Consider the following 20,191-nt stretch of genomic DNA (forward strand, 5'->3'; position numbering starts at 1 on the left):
ATAGAAATTCATTCGAGCGCACTGTGAGCGCCACCACTATAAATGTCCGTGCGGACGTCCTTACTTTACTTTCACTTTTAACTTAGCGATTTAACACGTTTTACACGTCAAATAACCGGTGAGAAAATATTCTCGGAGTCACATAGGCTACCTAATATATTTAAATACAATAGGCCTACCTGATTTTGAACACAAGAGGGCAGTATAGCCCTATGTATTATTTGATATATTTATTTTTTTAACTGAATAGTGCATCCTGGCTGTTTTTAAACTTGTACATTACTCTTAAATTGAAAACAAGAATAAAATGGGTTTAGTTGTGATATTTGTATAATTTTATCTAGAAATAAATGGTGTATAATTAAATTTTTAGAAGATATGAGGCTTTTAGTGTTTATTTTTTTTTTACATGATTTTAATCCCTCGCCATAGCAAAACAATTAGAGATATTCAATAGATATTCACAATTATGCTTCTTTAATGTATTTTCATCATGTTGAAAAAGTTTGGTGGGAATAAAATAAACCACTTAAGAGGAGTGGGTAAAAATGTAGAGCCTGGTTTTGCAAAACATCCACATTAAGACAAAAATAGCCCACTTCCTGTTGGGCTGGCTTAAAGTTGTTTGGCCCGATGAGATCTATATACCGAGTTTCATAATATTACATGCAAGTGTGTTTGATTTATGGACCAAATTTTCTGACGAAGTTTATGGACCAAGTTAATTTAATTAATAAACTAATTATATAAAACTATTTTCAATGCACTACAATTCAACTGGTTATATGCCTTTACTTATTAATACAACTTATTTAAAAAATACAAGGCGTAAGACATTTATTTTCTTTTTTAATGCAGGCCAAACAACACAGCAGTCAAATGGTTAATCTAGCCCCCCTCCCCCTCCCCACACTCACAGACACACACACACACAGAGACGTAGGCTCAGAGAGAGAGAGAGACATAAAATGACAATTTTCAAACCAAAATATCTGACTTCCTGTTGGTTGGAGCTATTGAGTGTAAATTAGAAACTTGTCTGGCTGGAGGAGAACAATACACATACCGATTTTTATTACTGTAGATAAAATTAATCTCCCCACTTTTGACAAAAGGTGGCGCTACTGAGCCCTCAACACGCCCGTTTCTGAAACTTTGCACATGTCTACTGGCTAATAAATGAGATGTGTCTGTCGAGTTTCATGCAATTTTAAGCAATTTCAGGCATGCTAAGAGTCTCAAAAGCATAAAAAAAGAATATTAAAGTTTGATGCGTTGCCACGACAACAGTATCTAAGATATCAAGAATCCATTCACAGGTCTACATCTGCCGTGTGTTTACATTATAGTAGTGAAGTTTGAAGCAAATCGGGTAAAAATAAGAGGGTGATTTCAAAGCATTTAGGAAGTGACACACTTCCTTCTGCCAGTTGGTGGCGCTATAACTTTGACTCACAATAGTCACATCCATGTGATCGGGCTCTTACAACGAACACACTTGTGAAGTTTCATCAAGATCAGTTAATGTATGCAGTAGTTATAACACACTTCCTGTTTCACGTTTCTCGCCATAATTTTGTTTCCTCGCCACGGCCAAACCGTTCGAGATATCAAAAATCCCCTCGCAAACTTTCATCCTCAATGTCTTGACTTCATGCTGACCGAGTTTCGTGCCGTTTGTTTGAATTCTCTAGGAGGAGTATTTCACATTCCATTGCGTGTGTTTTACCAACAACCCTAAATAGCCGACTTCCTGTTGGGCTGGGGTAAAAAGTAAGAGTGTGAAGTATATATGAAACGAGGACATCTACATGTGTACCGAGTTTCATATTATTACATGCAAGCGTGTTTGATTTATGGACCATGTTTTCGGACCCCGTTCCAGGGGGCGCTGTCGAGCCCCCCTGCCACGCCCGGGTACCATCTTCAGCCCGGCCCTGATGGCCACGGGTTCTGACCAGTGTGCAAAGTTTCAGGAGTTTTTGAGCATGTTAAGGCCTCCAAAAGTGTCCAAAAGGTAGCAGAAAAATAATAAGAATAATAATAATAATAATAAATAATCCTAAGGAAAACAATAGGGCCTTCGCCCTTTGGGCTTGGGCCCTAATAAATAATCCTAAGGAAAACAATAGGGCCTTCGCCCTTTGGGCTTGGGCCCTAATAATAAAAATCAGTACAGATACAATAGGTTTTCAGCACTTCGTGCTTGAACACCTAAAAAGATTATAATTGATAGTAATGCAGTAATGAGGGGGATGCAAGCCAATGTTTACGTAACATCCTAAACTATAAAATGACTGTAAAAAACATTGACAAACATTTGATTTTTTTTTAATGTGAGGTTTACTTTTAGAAGAAAAGGGATGTCAAAATAAGTAATTATATATCAATTTAAAATATGATTTATATACATTTATATTCTAGATTCATCATTATTAATTTGTTTTGAATGCGCATCAGCTTCTTGTGGATCCAGCGGTCAACATTTGCAACCCTGTGTGTAAACATGTGGGTCTATCTTCACATTAGACTGAATAATGCAGACTCTCGGACAGTAGATGGCGCTTATCATATAAACACCACTAAGTAAATAGTCTAGGGCTGCAACAACTAATCGATGAAATCGATAATAATCGATTATGAAAATCGTTGTCAACGAATGTCATTATCGATTAGTTGGTCTGCTTACGTCACGGGGAGCGTTTACTGGTGATTGGTTGAAACAGGCCAATCAGGATGCTCTCTGTCTTACACGCGCTTCATGAGGCACACACGCACACACACGCAAGGTCTCTCTCCCTCCGCTGCTCTGCCGCGCGCGCGCGCGCTACAGGTTTGGAGCACAGTCTCTTCTGTCTCGCATGCGTGCTCAAATCCCGGGAGTTTGAACTAATTTGCGAGCCGCTATCAATATGCGGGTGACTTCCAGAACTTCCGGGAGACTTGGGATGTCTGTATTTTGCGTCTCGAGCATCAGGTTGTGCAATCAGTTCGCTCGCAACATAAGTGATGGATTAAAATAGTGCTACCGCAGAAATATTAAATTAAAACGGTCTTTACAAAGCGAAGCACTAAATATAAAGGCAGTTAATAACAGCAGCAGTAAATTATAGTTTTTTAGTCACTGTACTCAGTGGTTTTCAGTGAATGTTTGTGCACTAATGCATCATTTTTCCTGTCTTTTTAATCAAGCCTGTTAGCTTGCTGCGTACCTCCATTACGTTCTCTTTATATAGCATTTGTCTACTATTAAGTTTTAATTGTTTTTCAAACGCGATCTACTGCGGCTCTATGTTTACACGCTTGTTTTCAGTCTTGCTATATTTATTTTTACAAATTATCCTTAAATGATAATAATAAATGAATTATATATTTGAGATGTTTTAGTTTATATCTTCACATCTGAACAACATGTCTGTGTAAATTTGTTTTAACAAAAATTGTGTTAAAACAATATGTTGGATATAAATGTTTTTTTTTTACATTAATCATGGTTGTCAACTTGCCATCAGTAATTATCATTAAAAACAATGCAAATATTGATATTTGTAAAACTCAATGTGTGGCTTTTGCACTTTTTAAAGTACACTTTTACACATAAATATCCTAATTTAGGGTTTTAGGTAACACTTTATTTTACGATGTGTCCTTGTTACATATGGTACATGTACTTACTGTAGTAATAACAGTAAATTATGCATAATTACATGCAACTAACCCTCATCCTAATCATACCCTATTCCTATAGTAAGTACATGTAGTTACTTAATATTACTCTGTACTTAAATATATAATTACACTGTAACAAGGACACCTTAAAATAAAGTGTAACCGGGTTTTATTTAGTCATAATAAACAAAAAAACGAATTGAATTTGTTACCCGATTAATCGAAAAAATAATCGTCCGATTAATCGAATATCAAAATAATCGTTAGTTGCAGCCCTAAAATAGTCATAATTTATCAACAGTAGATCCAGCAACGGCAGACGTGCGCAGTATTGACTGATGGAGAACTGCTGTGAAACAGTGCTATGTTTTAATTTGAAACGCTCACATTTAATTAAATCATCGCCTTATGAAGTTTAATAAATCACATTAACTCATATCGCAATTCCTGGTTTTTCTTCATCAAATTTAAGATCTTGAAATTACAACTTTTCTTTTCCATTACCAAGATATTTAAAAATATTTTATGTGTCTATGTGGTGTTTTTAATACGCTTTAAGACACACCATGTGTAAGTTCATAAGTCGACAGCATTGCTGAGTATTTCCTCCTTAAAACTGCAGTGAACCAAAGACAGTCTCAAAAACACGGTTTGAAATCGCTGGTGTTTCTGACGTCACAAACGACCTTGTAACCAATCAGATCAACGTGTGATCGTCAACCAGTGGATCTCTGAGCTGAGGGAGTGAGTGGAGGCGGGGCTCATTTGCATATTCATAGAACCGCGCATACTAAATGAGGCAAGGGTGTCGAGTTACATTCAAGATATTTAAAGGCATGAAGGAAAAAACGTTTAAATGTGTCATTTTGCTGATTAAAGATGAGTTAAGGGATGAATAGAGGTGGGCGATATATCGTTTAGATGATAATATCCAAATTGTTGTCTGGACGATATGCAATATCGAATATTTCATAATTTGTACAATCCGACCCCCCAAACATGAAAAGAGCTGAAGGAAGTTAAAGACAAAACAAATAACACACACTATAACTTTCTAAACTATTATATGTTGCTATTTTAATACTGTAGGTGTTTGTTTGACTGTATTTGTTTTTTTGTTGTTGTTTTTTTACAAAATCACGATCGTTCCTCAATTACACGAGAGTAAGCCGCTACTAATTTGCAATACAACTACGGAGTTCTTACCTGTGTGTTATGACGTTTCTTAGGTTGAAGCAACAATCCAAAAACGTAAAGAATAAAGCCGATGTACGGTTAATAAAATAGCTGATAGAAAAGGCAAAATATGCGTTGTTTGCAGAAAACTGGGCCCGTATTCTTAAAGATTCTAAGAATCCTCTCAGAAAACTCCTAATTTAGCTTAAAAACTTCTACGTAGGAGTTTTAGCTTAAGAGTGATTCGGGACCAATCTGAGAGCAACTCTGAGTAAGGAAAAGACAAAAACTTTCATCTTAGTGAGGAGGCGGGGCTGACCCCGTTGCTATGTATGACACAATCTTTTGAAGACTCTGATTGGTTGGTTGTCCAAGAAGGGGAAAAAAAAGAGAGATTTTAAGTATAGGGTCCCCCAGTGGAAAGGAAATGAACTGCGACACAATAAGAGGTTCTGAAAGTGCTGTAATGTTTGTGTGATCACTCTGCTTACAGAAGGTTGTGACAGACCCAAATCATCACTGCTGCATTTTTTGCATTTTCCCAGTTGCCATATAGCTTAATGTAGTAATTACTTTAATTTATGGCGCTATGGCATTTCTGCGCTGTGTCTGAGATGTTAGCGTGTCTCTATAAGATCTGTCACAAACATGATCCCTGCACGATCTAATCTATAGCTTAGTGATCTCACATCTAGTCTTATTAACTCGCAGTCATCCATTGTCTGCAACACTTTTCTTCTCCCTCTTCATCTTTCTGTCATTTTCTCCTCTGCTAAAGAAACTCTTAAGCCTCTTAAAAGTCCTCGTTCGTGCTCCTAACAATTTTGACCTTAAGTCCTCTTTTAAGGGTTAAGATACTCTCTGAATTACTTTTTTCTTTACTAAGATTTTTTCGGTAATTTTAGGAGTAAACGCCCACATTTCTAAGAATTTTCTTAGAATTTTGTCACTAGGAGCTACTTTTTGCATTAAGATTCTTTAGGAATACGGGCCCTGAAGTCTGAAGTTAAAAAGTTTTTAAAAATTGCGTTGTGTAATGATGAGTTCAAAAGATGGAATACAATTTCCGAGATCCACCGTAATAGCCTCCGAACAGGGCTTCTTTTAACTTCTAGTAAATAAGTAGTCACATTGTTGTTGGTCTAATAGAAGTACTGTTTGCAAATAGGGGTGTAATGGTACACGTATTCGTATTGAACCGTTCGGTAGCTTTCGGTTCGGTACGCATACAAACCGAACCGTTGGACCATTTTTTCCTGCCGACCAAAATCCATAATCGAATTATGACAGTGCAAACGAATCCGAACAAGCAAGGTTTGGGAAAGTTTCACAAAACTTCAAATCAAGAATGCTGTCGTGTGCAATACATGCAAGGCGGAACTTGCTTTTCTCCCGTGAAAAAGCACAACATGCATGTTGGAGTGCAAGAGGAAACATCCCGGCACAAGAGGAGCCGGTGAGAGGAGAGTGTTCTCCAGCTGGAGCTTACTAACCAGCGGTAAATCTCTCTTTATAAGAGAATGCAATACTACTAATAATAGTAATAATATTATCAATAGTAATATAATTACAGTAATGTGATGACTTATTTTGCATAGAATAAAGCTTGATCGAGCTTAGGAGTCAGGGCTGTTTTTATTATTGTAACACTATTAGTATATTAGGTATTATTATAGTCTTATCACTTGCCTGTATTTTGTTCAATAATCATGAAGACTTACAAAACGAGATGTTATATCCTTCCTATGATATAGGAAGAATATCATGGCAGTTACTTTATCATACTATAAATTAAAAGGTGAATGAGAACGTCTCTGTCAGCTCAATTGTCATGTAAAAAAAGATTGTAATTTTATACTTATAATAATTGTTTGCAGATTAATATTTTACCATTCTTTGTGTCCTGAAGTAAATGTCCCTTTTTCTGTTTCAGTTCTAAGAAAAGCAGTGGGCCTATTAAACAATGCTTAGAGAGCATTTGTGTGTGATTTGAGTTGGACCGAAATCTGAAAACTTAAAGAGAATGACCTGTTTAGTTGGCTCAAAGTTCATTAAAACAACTATTTCAAAAGCTGAAGTGATTTTCTTTTTTTATATTATAGTTAGAATATGTATAACTCAATGTTTAAACTAATTGGAAAAGCTGAATAATCGTTCCAAACTTACTGATTAGTCTGCGAAAATAATCGACGATTAATCGTTCTAATACTCGTTAGATTAATCGATTATCAAAATAATCGTTTGTTGCAGCCCTACCTACTAATAACATCACTGCGAGATCTAGTGAGAAGCATGCACATTTCTCTGTTATTAACGGATCAAACGTGGAAACCAGGAGAAACATTTTGCCATGAACTTATAGGCAAATCTACGTCCACAGACCAGCAACATTCACCATGGATTTAATATAGTAACACTAACTGTAACCATGGAAGTTTGGCAGAAATAGTCAAATGCTTTCAGGTAGGCCTACATCACACATCTTTTTCCAGCACTTCAAAACTCAAATATTATCATATTTAAAAGTTCTTTTTAATGTGATGACCAAAACATTATTTGTTCATCCTTTAAAGATGACCCCCATTTATAAAACTAAAGGTTTCAAGATGTAGAAATTTTTTTTTCTTTTAATAAATCGGAAATGTATCTGTTATTTCTTTCTTTTTGCTGTATCGAAAACGTACATCACTGTATCGTATCGAACCGTGAATTTTGTGAACGGCCTATTTGCAAAGCACAAAGTAAATTTAATACGTACATATATTGTACTGAAAAAACACTGTTCTTGTATTACAATAAATATTTAGTACAGTAACTTGGTTCATGTTTAAATCAATAATGTCTCATATCTTTATGTACTAGTAATTCTATACAATGATAGGTAAAATGCAGCAAGTCAAAAGACCAACTGGACCTTCTTGGCCAGTTTGCACACATTTCTTTAAAGGATTGCAAAAATATCGTCTGAATATCGATATCGAGATATTGGAAAAAAATATCGAGATATTCATTTTTGTCAATATCTCCCACCACTAGGGATGAAATGACTACAGGGGGACTTGAAGGCATTTGATGGACGTTGGTGTCCTGACGTCAGCTCGTATCTGTGAGCCGGAAGAGGAGGCTTGTACCTTTTTGCTGAGCATGTATCCCGCAGCTTTACAGAAGAGCGGCGCGGGCGCTTTCTTCTGCCGGAGCACGAACTGCCGGGGTTTGAGCTGGTGTTCTCCAGCCTCCTAACGAGAGGGAACACCCGTCAGAGACTCACAGATGCGGTACACACAGCTTTAAGAAACTTTTAAAGGGTTTAAAGCTTTAAAGGGTTAGTTCACCCAAAATGAAAATTATGTCATTAATGACTCACCCTCATGTCGTCCCAAGCCCGTCAAAGTAGTCCATGTGACATCAGTGGGTTAGTTAGAGTGTGTTGAAACATCGAAAATACATTTTGGTCCAAAAATAACCAAAACTAGGCCTTTATTCAGCATTGTATTGTCTTCCGGTTCTGTTGTGGATCCGCGTTCAGTGCCGCTGCTGACGTGTGTCTGGTGTGTGTGTGTGTCTGTGTGTGTGTCTTCCGGTTCTGTTGTGGATCCACGTTCAGTGCCGCTGCTGACGTGTGTCTGGTGTGTGTGTGTGTCTGTGTGTGTGTCTTCCGGTTCTGTTGTGGATCTGCGTTCAGTGCCGCTGCTGACGTGTGTCTGGTGTGTGTGTGTGTGTCTGTGTGTGTGTCTTCCGGTTCTGTTGTGGATCCACAACAGAACCGGAAGAGACACACACACCAGACACACGTCAGCGGCGGCACTGAACGCGGATCCACAACAGAACCGGAAGACAATACAATGCTGAATAAAGGCCTAGTTTTGGTTATTTTTGGACCAAAATGTATTTTCGATGTTTCAACACACTCTAACTAACCCACTGATGTCACATGGACTACTTTGACGGGCTTGGGACGACATGAGGGTGAGTCATTAATGACATCATCTTCATTTTTGGGTGAACTAACCCTGTAAACACGTCAGAGAGCCGGAAACACTTACACTGGTGAGCTTCAGTCTCTTGCCGCCGGTCTCGCCCGCCTGTCCGTTCACCTGCACATCTTCATCCTTCACCCTCCTCTTCTTCCCTGGTTGGATCTGCTCAGCAGGGCCGGACTTCTGCTTCTGCTTCTTCTTCTTTATGTTGCCAGCCGTCGAGAGTGCTGGAACCTGGAGCTCCTGGTGAGGGTCTCCATTGGCGCTGGGCTCCGGCTCGACTGCGGCTGGGTTTTTCTTCAGCTTCTTCTTCATCATGTTGCCAGCCGTCGAGAGTGCTGGGACCTGGAGCTCCTGATGGGCGTCTCCATTGGCGCTGGGCTCCGGCTCGACTGCGGCTGGGTTCTTCTTCAGCTTCTTCTTCATCATGTTGCCAGCCGTCGAGAGTGCTGGGACCTGGAGCTCCTGATGGGCGTCTCCATTGGCGCTGGGCTCCGGCTCGACTGCGGCTGGGTTCTTCTTCAGCTTCTTCTTCATCATGTTGCCAGCCGTCGAGAGTGCTGGGACCTGGAGCTCCTGATGGGCGTCTCCATTGGCGCTGGGCTCCGGCTCGACTACGGCTGGGTCCCTCTGCTTCTTCTTCCTCTTGATCAGTGTTTTCCGCGAGGCAATAGGTGTCTCCTGTGAGTCCCGCTGGTCCTCCACACCGGCTGAGAGAGAGTCCACGTCTGCGTCTCCGGCCTTCAGCTCGCCAGGCTTGTCTTCCCCGTCTCGATCAGCGTTAGACTGGGTTAGATCCGGGTCCGTGGACTCTACCGGCGTCTGCTGATCCGCCTCGCCCTCAACACTCTTCAAACTACCGTTCTTTCTCTTTTTCTTCTTGCCTTTCTTGTTTTTCTGGTTGGTGTCCGCCGTCTGCCCTGTTGGAGATCAATCGTCCATCGACACTTCAGGAACTATTCAATACTGAGCAACATTAAAGTAGTTCACTTCAGAATTAAAATCTTCTGATAATGGACTCTCCCGCACGTCATCCAAGATGTTCATGTCTTTCTTTCTTCAGTGGAACAGAAATGAAGGATTTTTGAGGAACACACTCCAGGGTTTCTCCATATAGTGTCTTCAATGGGGTCCAACGGGTCGAAGGTCCAGATGTGAGTTTCAGTGCAGCTTCAAAGTCTCGACACGATCCAGCCGAGGAATAAGAGTCTGATCTAGACAAACCAGCCGACATTTATAACAAAATACACATTTATATACTTTAATCCACTAATGCTGGTCTTCCTCTAGCTGTGATGCGACACACATTACGTGATCAGGGTGAAAGGTCAAGCGTGTTCCGGTTCAGAAATGTAGAGTAGAGCGAAAATCTCCAACTCATTTCGTCCGACATCGTTGTTTTACCTTTTAATAATTTATTTTTGTAAAGGCGTTTGACTCAGTCTTTGAATGTTGGCTTTGTAAACACTGGGTCTGTTCTTACACCTACGTCACGCTTGACCTTTCACCCTGATCACGTAATGTGTGTCGCATCACAGCTCGTGCAAGACCAGCATATGTGGTTAAAAGTATATAAATGTTCATTTCTTTATAAAATGTCCACTGGTTTGTCTAGATCAGACTCTTATTCCTCGGCTGGATCGTGTCGAGACTTTGAAGCTGCACTGAAACTCACATCTGGACCTTCGACCCGTTGGACCCCATTGAAGACACTATATGGAGAAACCCTGGAGTGTGTTCCTCAAAAACCTTCATTTCTTTTCCACTGAAGAAAGAAAGACATGAACATCTTGGATGACGTGGAGGAGAGAAAATTATCAAGAAATGTTAATTCTGAAGTGACCTACTTGTATATGTACTTGCTATAGGATTAGTTGTTGGTAATTATGCATAAACTTACGGTTATTACAAGAACACACTGGATCTCATACATTTTTCTAGTCCAAACTTATCGTTTCACTTACACACACACATTTATCTTTGACGCAATTGTGCCAATGCTTCCTCCAGAGTTATCACCGTGACGTTTATACTCACCCACACTGCTCCGCTGATAAACAAATCTCCATTATAAGATGAGCACTAAACGAAAAGCAAACCTTTGCAACTCCTGTTTTTCTGACCTTTTTTTGCTAGTTTCTTTCTGTTTTTCCTCCGTCTGTTTTCGCTATAGTCTTCTTCATCAGTGGACACGTCCTCCACCTTATCCTGAGGGAACAGGCCTAAACACACACACACCACAGGAAACAGTGAAGCACGTCACGCTTATGGCAAACAAACCATTTCACCAGAAGTGCCTGATATCAAAAGAGCTTACCTTCGCTCAAGTCCCGGAAACTGCATCCCACGGGGAAAGAGATTAAGAGAAAGATTTTAACACAAATATAACTGACAGCTTTTATGTTCATTGTTTTTTAATGTCTGCATGATTCTCTGTCTCAATGTGAAACTACTTACATTTTGACAAACTTGTAAATCTTGGATCGGTTAAAGCTTGGTATGTTTGAGTTACTGGCCACCTCGAAAAGTTTGTCAGCTATTGCACCATAGTCGAACTGTACAAGACAAAACACCAATTACACACACACAGACAAACAACCTCTGAAAGCAGTGTTTTCTAGATCAGCCTTTCTCAAAGTGGGTGCCGCGGCACACTGGGGTGCCCCCTGACTTTGTCAGGGGTGCCGCCAAAAAATTACGTAGGCTAAAAATATATATATATATATATATTTGAATTTACATAAATACATTCTTCTTCTTTTTAAACATATGAACGTATTAATAAAATTGTAAATTCATTTTAGATAAATATATATATATATATATAAAATTAACCATAAAAATCCGTCTCACAAGACCGAAGCAAGACACACACACAACTTGACGCAAGTGACGCAACCCATAGCACCGCGTTATAGCAACAACAGCGAACGCGCGTCACACAGCAACTGCAGGCTCTGACAAACACACATACAAACTATACTATACTTCTGCATAACGTGTCTCTTTTTACAACAAAAATGTGAATTCTGCCGGTATTCAGACAGTCCCATGCATACAGATACAGATCCGGCCTACAATCGCCTACATAGGCGAAATTTGTTTGACATTTCTAATCGTAAACACAGCCATGTTGAAGCCTGCAGTAATGTTTTTCATTGATGTTATGGCAGTCCACTCTGCTTATTGTTTTTCGAGAATCTTGCACTCCTGTTTGTCATTGTGCACGAAACTTCATGCCAATAAATCATCAGAAATATTGCTGACTTGTGCGCGTCTCAAGCGCACTCTTTACGCTCGTGCTAATGCCTGTTAGTTGTCCGTGGATTTGCCTATATTTTGCGCTGAAAATGGAAACGTCTTTAGACATGGAAAATCGATTTTACAATCGATTCAATGACCGTTTATGTCTCAAAAATCGATCAGGATTTTTTCACAAAAGTGATAGCCCTGTAAAGTTGTTATTATTATTGTTATTGTTATTTACAGTTCGTATTATGCTCTGTTCATTACTGTTCTGTCTAAATAAACAGGACATTTGCATTTACATTTGGGTTATGCAGTGTTTTTAATTTATATTTTACACTGGGGTGCCTTGAGATTTTATGCACTTTTGAAAGGTGCCCCGACTGAAAAAAGTTTGAGAAAGGCTGTTCTAGATCATCTGCTAGGATAAACTACAATCACAGCACAGGTGGGGTCACTACGGCAGGGAACGCGATACTTTCAACACGTTCTCATTCCTTATGCAATCAAATATAATCCTTGTAGAAGAACGTTAAAATCAAAACACCATCAGAAAAGTCTAGGAAACACACCTGGAGAACTGGTCCACACGCATAGTCACTCTTACTATCCATGTTGCCTGGAATTGAAAACATGTCTTCATCGCAGTCCTCCTCAGAATCTGGCAGTCAACAAAAACAACATTTACATTAAATGACAACTACAAATCATTTATTTTTTGTTCATTCATCTTTTCTTTCCCCAAATCCACCGAGACCATAAAAATGACACGGCTGCGTTTACATGCACAACTTTTGTTTCTATCGGACAATTCATTCCGATTGATGAATCCGATTGTAGTGTTTACGAACGCTGAACATGTGATCGGTTGATGTGTGTGTTATGTCACAAGCTTCAAATCTGAATATATTTTTTGACATGAGCTCACTGCACAAATATACAGATTTTCTGCTGTTTACGCATCATAACTATTCTCATACTCTGGGTTTTTATTTGTTTTAAACAACAGACTTAATATTTATCCATTTCTGGTCATAATTTAGAGACAGTGATCATATGAGCCGCTGCTTATATTGATCACGCAGTAGAAATGCCCAATCCCAGTGGTGTGTGTGTGTGTGTGTGTGTGAGTCTGAAGCGGCACTGGTGGCCGTTGACTTGCTCCACTTCACACACACAGAGGATTAGACGACACTTTATTCAACAGGAAGAACAGCTCGGCCTGTCATACGTCATTGCACATGCGCAGTCCTTTCAGTTTTGGTTTTCAATCCGATCAAGCGTTTACATGTTCTCTCGATCGATTATAAAAGGAATAAACCGCCCCTTTCAGTCCGATCGAAGTTTCATTGGGATCGAGCTCAATCAGATCGATTAGGGCGTTTACAGGAAGGCTGTCAGTGCGATTGAGCCGTCAGTCCCACTACTAACGGATTATTTGGTTGCATGTAAACGTAGCCAGAGTAACAACTGGTTTAAGTGCAAAGGGAAAAAATTCAAAGCTAAATGATTCAACTTTAAGACACTGAGATGTTGTGCGTTAGCGTTGCTTTGAAAACTGACCCTACACTATGACACTATTCCTCTGCATCAACTTTGATATATTTCTACACTTCATTGGAGTCCGCCTGTGGCAAAATCAAGTGACTAACCCTTAATTTGGAAAAGCACACACCCTTATACATAAGGTCTAAAAAAAAGTTTAAACTTTATGTCGGCAACAGATGAAGCGATCTGATTTAGCCTGTCACCATGATAACTGAACTGTGAAATCTAACACAAGAGAAGTATGGAGTGCCTCAAGGCTCAGTCTTAGGTCCGCTGTGGCTCTCCTTCTACATGCGTCCCTTAAACCCAATATACACTGAACAGTCTTTTGAATCTTTTAAGAAAATCTCTAGACAGATTGTTTGATGTCTTCTCAAAGAGATAGACAAGACAGACTGCGTTAAAGTAAAAGTATTTCATGCCAGACGCGTCATTCTCTTAAGTTCAAGGAGGCAGCCCAAACCAGTGGATCACATCAACATACAAGCTAAAGCCCATTTCAAGAATGAACAGTGGCATCGATGGGTTTGAAGTTTTGTGTTTGATAAACGGATTTTATTTATGGAGTTTGTAAACGTTTTATTATTGCTTACACCAATACGACTTTTTCTCTCTCTCAATAATATAATTTAGACCTGGTGCGCCTTATGCTGGAAAATGTGGTAATTAGTTTTTGCAGTGGACTCAGAAGTGATCATGTGTAGCCGATCTACCCACCGTTATCCTGCGCATCCTCGGTTCTCTTCTTAGAGCGGGGTTTAGTCTTCCGCTCTGTGCTGGTCTCAGATCCGCCACTAGCGTCCAGCTCTTCCCCTTTAGCCTGACGAATCTCCCGGAGAAGATCCTCGATGGCGAAAGGAACCTGATCTACAATGGTGTCGAACACATTGCTGCCGATGGCCTTCAGCAGGACCCGACTGAAGAGCAGGGAAGAAAGAGGAAAGATGATCAAACATGGCATGAAAGTGTGTATTTGTGCATGTATATCAGCTGGAGGAGGCACTGAAGGGCGTACTCTTTGGTCTTGGCCATGGACTTGCAGAACGGCTCGATGAAGGTCAGGTTCTGCTCGGCTGTCAGCTGGAGGAGGACATCAGAGATCAGACACTCGTACACAAACATGAGGACAATGACACGCATTTAAATCTCTGGGTTGTTAGACATAAGACTAAGTTTTGTGTGACAGATGAACTGATCATCTCTTACTCTTATCACAGCAGCAAATAAACATCATCAGAAAGAATGATGAAAGATACAGAACCAACTGAAATCAATCATGTCTCATGTAATCCATCAATTAGACGTCAATATGAGAACGCCACATTTCCCTCAGAAAAGCCATTCAATGACCATAAACTTGATGGTCAGCTACAATAACAACTTGACCTCTAAATGATGCGGTAAATATTGAATAAATCTGTCAAATTCTAGGCACTATTTAAATATATTTCTACAATGAATTGGAATAGACACAATTACATGCTTATAGAGCAGGGAAAGCAGCCCTTTACTCTAGCTCGACACTAAAGATGAGTTTAGGGTCAAAATCATGGAGGCCATTTCTGTTATTCATTATCATTATCACTTCATTATATTTATTTTAAAAAAAGTCTCACCATTAAAAGCCATGTGCCAAGCACACAATTTTAATGTTCTCATTATGAGTTCATGTAGCTGATATGACAGACTTGCGCTCTAATGTTGCACTTTACTGCATTTTCCTTTTTTGAAGTGATTCCAATCATATTTCAAGCAATTCAGATCCATCTGAAGGAAATAATCCTTTATCTATATATCAGCCATATTTTCTTTTCGGGCCAATAACGGTAACATTAAATATGAACGATACTAACATGGTGACCGATATATCTAGTTACTTTGGAAGCTCAGACGTGCCGGTGTACCGAGAACAAACCTCACTGACCCTCGCGTGTAAAGCGGGATTAGGATTATCATGTTCAGTGATCAATGTTCATATGTGAATAAAGGCCCAAATTAAATCTATTGATCATATAAAGCAAACAAGTGAAGACTTAAAGATTAAACCGCTCCATTAATATGATTTTTGTTAGATCTTTCAATAGATATTGGACAAAAACGAGATTCTTAAAAATATCTGTGTTCTGAAGACGAACTAATAGGATTAAAACATGAGGGAAGTTAAATGACGATAAATGATTAGGTACTTTATGAAGAGGAGTACATGCGTCACTATTACAAACGGAGATGAAACCCCATGAAAGATGTGAAGAGTAAGACTCATACTTCGGGCCGGCAGGCGTTACCTGTGCGGAGCCGACGCGGGCCAGCTCAGCGGTGTAGAGGTCCAGCACATGCAGGACGAGCCCAGCCGGAGCCGAGCCGGAGCCGTGCAGGAGCTGAGCCGAGAACAGCTGCAGGAACTCGGCCAGCACACTGCAACACACACACATCAATGTAGGGCTGTGCGATATGGACAAAAAATCATATCACAATCCTTTTGTGGCTATATCCGCAATCCTTCTCCTAAAAGACGGAGCCATTCCCAGCTGTCGGGAAAATCTGTGGTTTATGGATCGCAACTTGTTACCATGCCTTATTTGTAGTTGTGTGTTCTATTAAAAGTTCCTATTATAAGCTTTATGTAGTTGCTATGATGTAGAGCTTTGCCTCCGCGAGCCTGCTAACTAGCGTTCCAGTATTGATGTAGTGTTTACTGGAGCTTCTGGTTCACCGCCCCTTAGGAAAATTACCCATGTTTCTGTGATCGATTACTGTGTTTGTATTACCATAGTTTTCCGACAAATATGATTCAATGGTGGATAACATCGTATCTATAAGAAAATTACAACAAAAACACCCACTCTGAAACGTCCTGTGAAATGCTCGTTCGTTAACATTGTCAGGGTCTGAATCAGACTCAAAGCGGTTTGAAATTGACGCCGTTGTTAATATTTACATCCGAGTAGAGATTGCGGTTATGAAGGGGCGGGACATTTCCCGAACGCATGCTAAACACAGCCAATCACAGCACACTGCACCAGCTAACCAATCACAGCACATTTCCTATTTCTGGAGGAGGGGCTTCACCGAAAATGTTGAAAAATAATGCGTTTTTTTAACAATCAAGCATGAAAACATTCTAGTACACCCCAAAAACAAAATCAAACCTTCGTAAAAGGGCATAATAGCGTTGTCACAGCTGCACAATTCTGGATAAATCATGATTTTTGTTTAATATAGAGATATTCAAGATATAAATATATAGAGATAGAGATATTATTATTATAACAGACATATTTTCCAACAATTCTGAACAGACAACCAAACAAACTAACATGATTTACTAGAGATTCTGCGAGATGTTAATTGCTAGTCTATTTTAAAACGAATATCGAATTCATTTTTTAATAGAATTGAATGAATGATTCAATGACTCACTTCACTTGTGTCATGAGCGGCGTATGACATCAGTCACGCATGACATCACTCGCGGTGCAGTGATGTCATACCGCCATTACTGGATCAACCAGCGTTCGTGAACGAATCTCTCGGACGAATGATTCAGTGGCAAACACTAATTTAACGGTCACTTGTCGCCACCTACTGGTGTAACGATGTAATGAGACAATCAAGCCTCAAGTTTCTTTCAAAACGGTGATTTGCTCTTCTGATCACTACTGTAGACATCAGTGTTTATATCTGAACTATAAACTTAAATCCAGCACTTCTGTGATCATATGAATTATCGTAAGAGAAATAATGATACTGTGTGTTGAAAAAGGCCGTTTCATATTCATGACGACGGCTCTCTCTGGATCAGAACACAGATCCGAGTCGCTGTCAATCAGATCGAGTGTGTGTGTGAGTCGAGAATCGTGCAGCTCTTGTCATCGTGTGATTAAGTGTACAGCCCTACTTTTGATTTATTCATCCAAATTTTGCCAAAATGTGTGTTATAGTAGACCTTGGTTACCTGGACTCCCACTGGCGTCTCTTCAGCATCTCGAACACTTCCCGGAACACGAAGCGGACCAGCTAACGAGACAACACACACATGTTCAGTTCACACACACACACTGGCTGGTTATGACACACACACACACTGGCTGGTTAAGACACACACTGGCTGATGTTGAGTTCACACACACTGGCTGGTTATGACACACACACACACACACTGGCTGATGTTGAGTTCACACACACTGGCTGATGTTGAGTTCACACACACTGGCTGATGTTGAGTTCACACACACACACACACACACACTGGCTGATGTTGAGTTCACACACACACACACACACACTGGCTGATGTTGAGTTCACACACACTGGCTGATGTTGAGTTCACACACACTGGCTGATGTTGAGTTCACACACACTGGCTGATGTTGAGTTCACACACACTGGCTGGTTATGACACACACACACTGGCTGGTTATGACACACACACACTGGCTGGTTATGACACACACACACAGCTGCAGTGTGAGCAGGAGCGCTGGATAGAGACGGCTCTGACCTGGAAGAACTTGTCCATGCGGAGCCGGTCGATGCCGGTCCACTCTCTCTTCATGGTCTGCAGGAACGCCTTGAAGAACAGCAGCTCTGCGGAGAGAGAGAGGGTTACACACACACACACACACACACACACACACACACACACACACACACACATCCATCAGTCCAGGCTACAGTAGTTACTCTGCATCAGTCGCACTGAATCCAGTGTCAGTCTGACTGAAGCTCTCTCTGAACCAGCACAGGGTCACATGACCATCTGTTCTCAAGCTGTGTGTGTGTGTGTGTGTGTGTGTGTGTGTGAGTGTGAGTGTGTATGCTTGAGGACAGAAGTGGATGATCTCGTGGGTTTGTTAGACTTACGGCTGTCGAGGGTCTGAAAGCTGTGGAGGAGCCTGGAGATCTTAGTGGACAGTTCCTCCTGAACACACGAACAACAGGTCATGAGTGTGTGTGTGTGTGTGACACTGTGCGTGCGTTCGTGTGTGTGTGTGATCCTCACCTGTAGAAGCGGCATGTCCTGCATCCACACACAGTAGAACAAACCCTTCCAGATCTTCATCAGCTCATCCTCACCAAAACCCCCTGAAACACACAGACCACTGAACACACACTCGCTGGAGTGCAGAGACACACATCTACTGCCATGTCTGTGTGTGTGTGTGTGTGTGTGTGTGTGTGTATAATGAGTCTGATATAAGAGGTTAGTGTGTATAAGAGTGTGTGTGTAACTTATAACTAGTGTGATACAAGTGTGTGTGTGTATAAGAGTGTGAGTAACTTATAACGAGTGTGATATAAGAGTGTGTGTATAATGAGTGTATAACAAGAGTGTGTATATAATGAGTTTGATGTAAGAGTGTATGATATAAGAGTGTGTGTATAACTAGTGTGATATAAGTGTGTGTGTGTGTGTGTATATAAGAGTGTGTGTATAATGAGTGTAGTATAAGAGTGTGTATATAATGAGTCTGATGTAAGAGTGTGTATGTATAATGAGTCTGATGTAAGAGTGTGTATGTATAATGAGTCTGATGTAAGAGTGTGTGTATAATGAGTGTAGTATAAGAGTGTGTATATAATGAGTCTGATGTAAGAGTGTGTATGTATAATGAGTCTGATGTAAGAGTGTGTATGTATAATGAGTCTGATGTAAGAGTGTGTGTATAATGAGTGTAGTATAAGAGTGTGTATATAATGAGTCTGATGTAAGAGTGTGTATGTATAATGAGTCTGATGTAAGAGTGTGTGTATAAGAGTGTGTGTGTGAGATATCAGCGTGTGTGTGATAAGAGTGTGTGTGTACCCTGGGCTCTCCCCGAGCGCACACGGATGTACTTCCTCAGCTTCAGCAAGGCTTTGCTCCTCTCGGGCTTCTCGTTGGACGCGAGCTTCTGTGCGAAGATGATTTCTGCTGCTTGTATCGGTGCCATTTCTGTGTGTGTTGATCTTCACGTGCTGCCACTGATCTCCCTCACACACACGCGTCAACTCACACACACATGCGCTGCTCCTCGTGCCCGCGGCGCGCGCTGATGACGTCTCGCGGGCGCATGTCTCGCGAGCGCCACTGGAGGGCAGCATTTCTTCCAAATTTCAAATAAAACAATTGTCATTTAGAGCATTTATTGCAGAAAATGACAACTGGGGCTCGTTCTTCGTACGTCGCTAACTCAGTTAGCTGGATTTGATTGTTGACGATTTGGCATGATCTTGGATCGTTTGGTTCTTCGAAGCTCAACCTAGACTTGCTGTCATAGCAACAGGTGCGCTAGCTTGAACCTGCTCATGAGCAGCTTATTTCATGTAAACAGGATTAGATCGCGCCTTTATAAGCGGAGGTGATGCGAGAAGTCTTTTAACGCAGCGCGATAGTGTACTTTTTGAGAGATATAATTTTTCTCATGACTCGTGAGGATGTCATTTACATCAATTATTTTTGGAAACGCACATTAATTGTTCGACTCGTCGGAGTCGGCCTTTAATAACAGCACAAACTGTGTGCATTGTCCTGATATTATTTGCGAGTGGCTCTTTCCTTTAAACTATTGGAGATGCGGAGAACTTGATAAGTG

At 40.4% G+C, this 20,191-nt stretch overlaps 1 protein-coding gene across 1 annotated transcript in view; it reads right to left on the reverse strand.

Moving 5' to 3' along the window:
• The window catches only part of rrp1 (ribosomal RNA processing 1), a 29,771-nt gene extending 10,103 nt beyond the window's left edge, over positions 1-19,668 (reverse strand). The window contains exons 1-14 of the mRNA XM_056232615.1: positions 19,423-19,668; positions 18,619-18,701; positions 18,480-18,537; positions 18,118-18,203; positions 17,572-17,633; positions 15,902-16,031; positions 14,632-14,696; positions 14,330-14,533; positions 12,547-12,565; positions 11,280-11,377; positions 11,140-11,159; positions 10,946-11,044; positions 8,889-9,742; positions 7,977-8,081 (exon numbers count right to left, since the gene is read on the reverse strand). Coding sequence (XP_056088590.1) covers positions 7,977-8,081; positions 8,889-9,742; positions 10,946-11,044; positions 11,140-11,159; positions 11,280-11,377; positions 12,547-12,565; positions 14,330-14,533; positions 14,632-14,696; positions 15,902-16,031; positions 17,572-17,633; positions 18,118-18,203; positions 18,480-18,537; positions 18,619-18,701; positions 19,423-19,549 — 2,010 coding nt within the window. The 5' untranslated portion in view covers positions 19,550-19,668. The remainder of the gene's footprint in view (positions 1-7,976; positions 8,082-8,888; positions 9,743-10,945; positions 11,045-11,139; positions 11,160-11,279; positions 11,378-12,546; positions 12,566-14,329; positions 14,534-14,631; positions 14,697-15,901; positions 16,032-17,571; positions 17,634-18,117; positions 18,204-18,479; positions 18,538-18,618; positions 18,702-19,422) is intronic.
• Positions 19,669-20,191: the final 523 nt, after the last annotated feature.

Source organism: Rhinichthys klamathensis, unplaced genomic scaffold (genome assembly GCF_029890125.1).
Source record: "Rhinichthys klamathensis goyatoka isolate OS25496 unplaced genomic scaffold, OSU_Roscu_1.1 h1tg000350l_1, whole genome shotgun sequence".
In the NCBI taxonomy this organism is placed as follows: domain Eukaryota; kingdom Metazoa; phylum Chordata; class Actinopteri; order Cypriniformes; family Leuciscidae; genus Rhinichthys; species Rhinichthys klamathensis.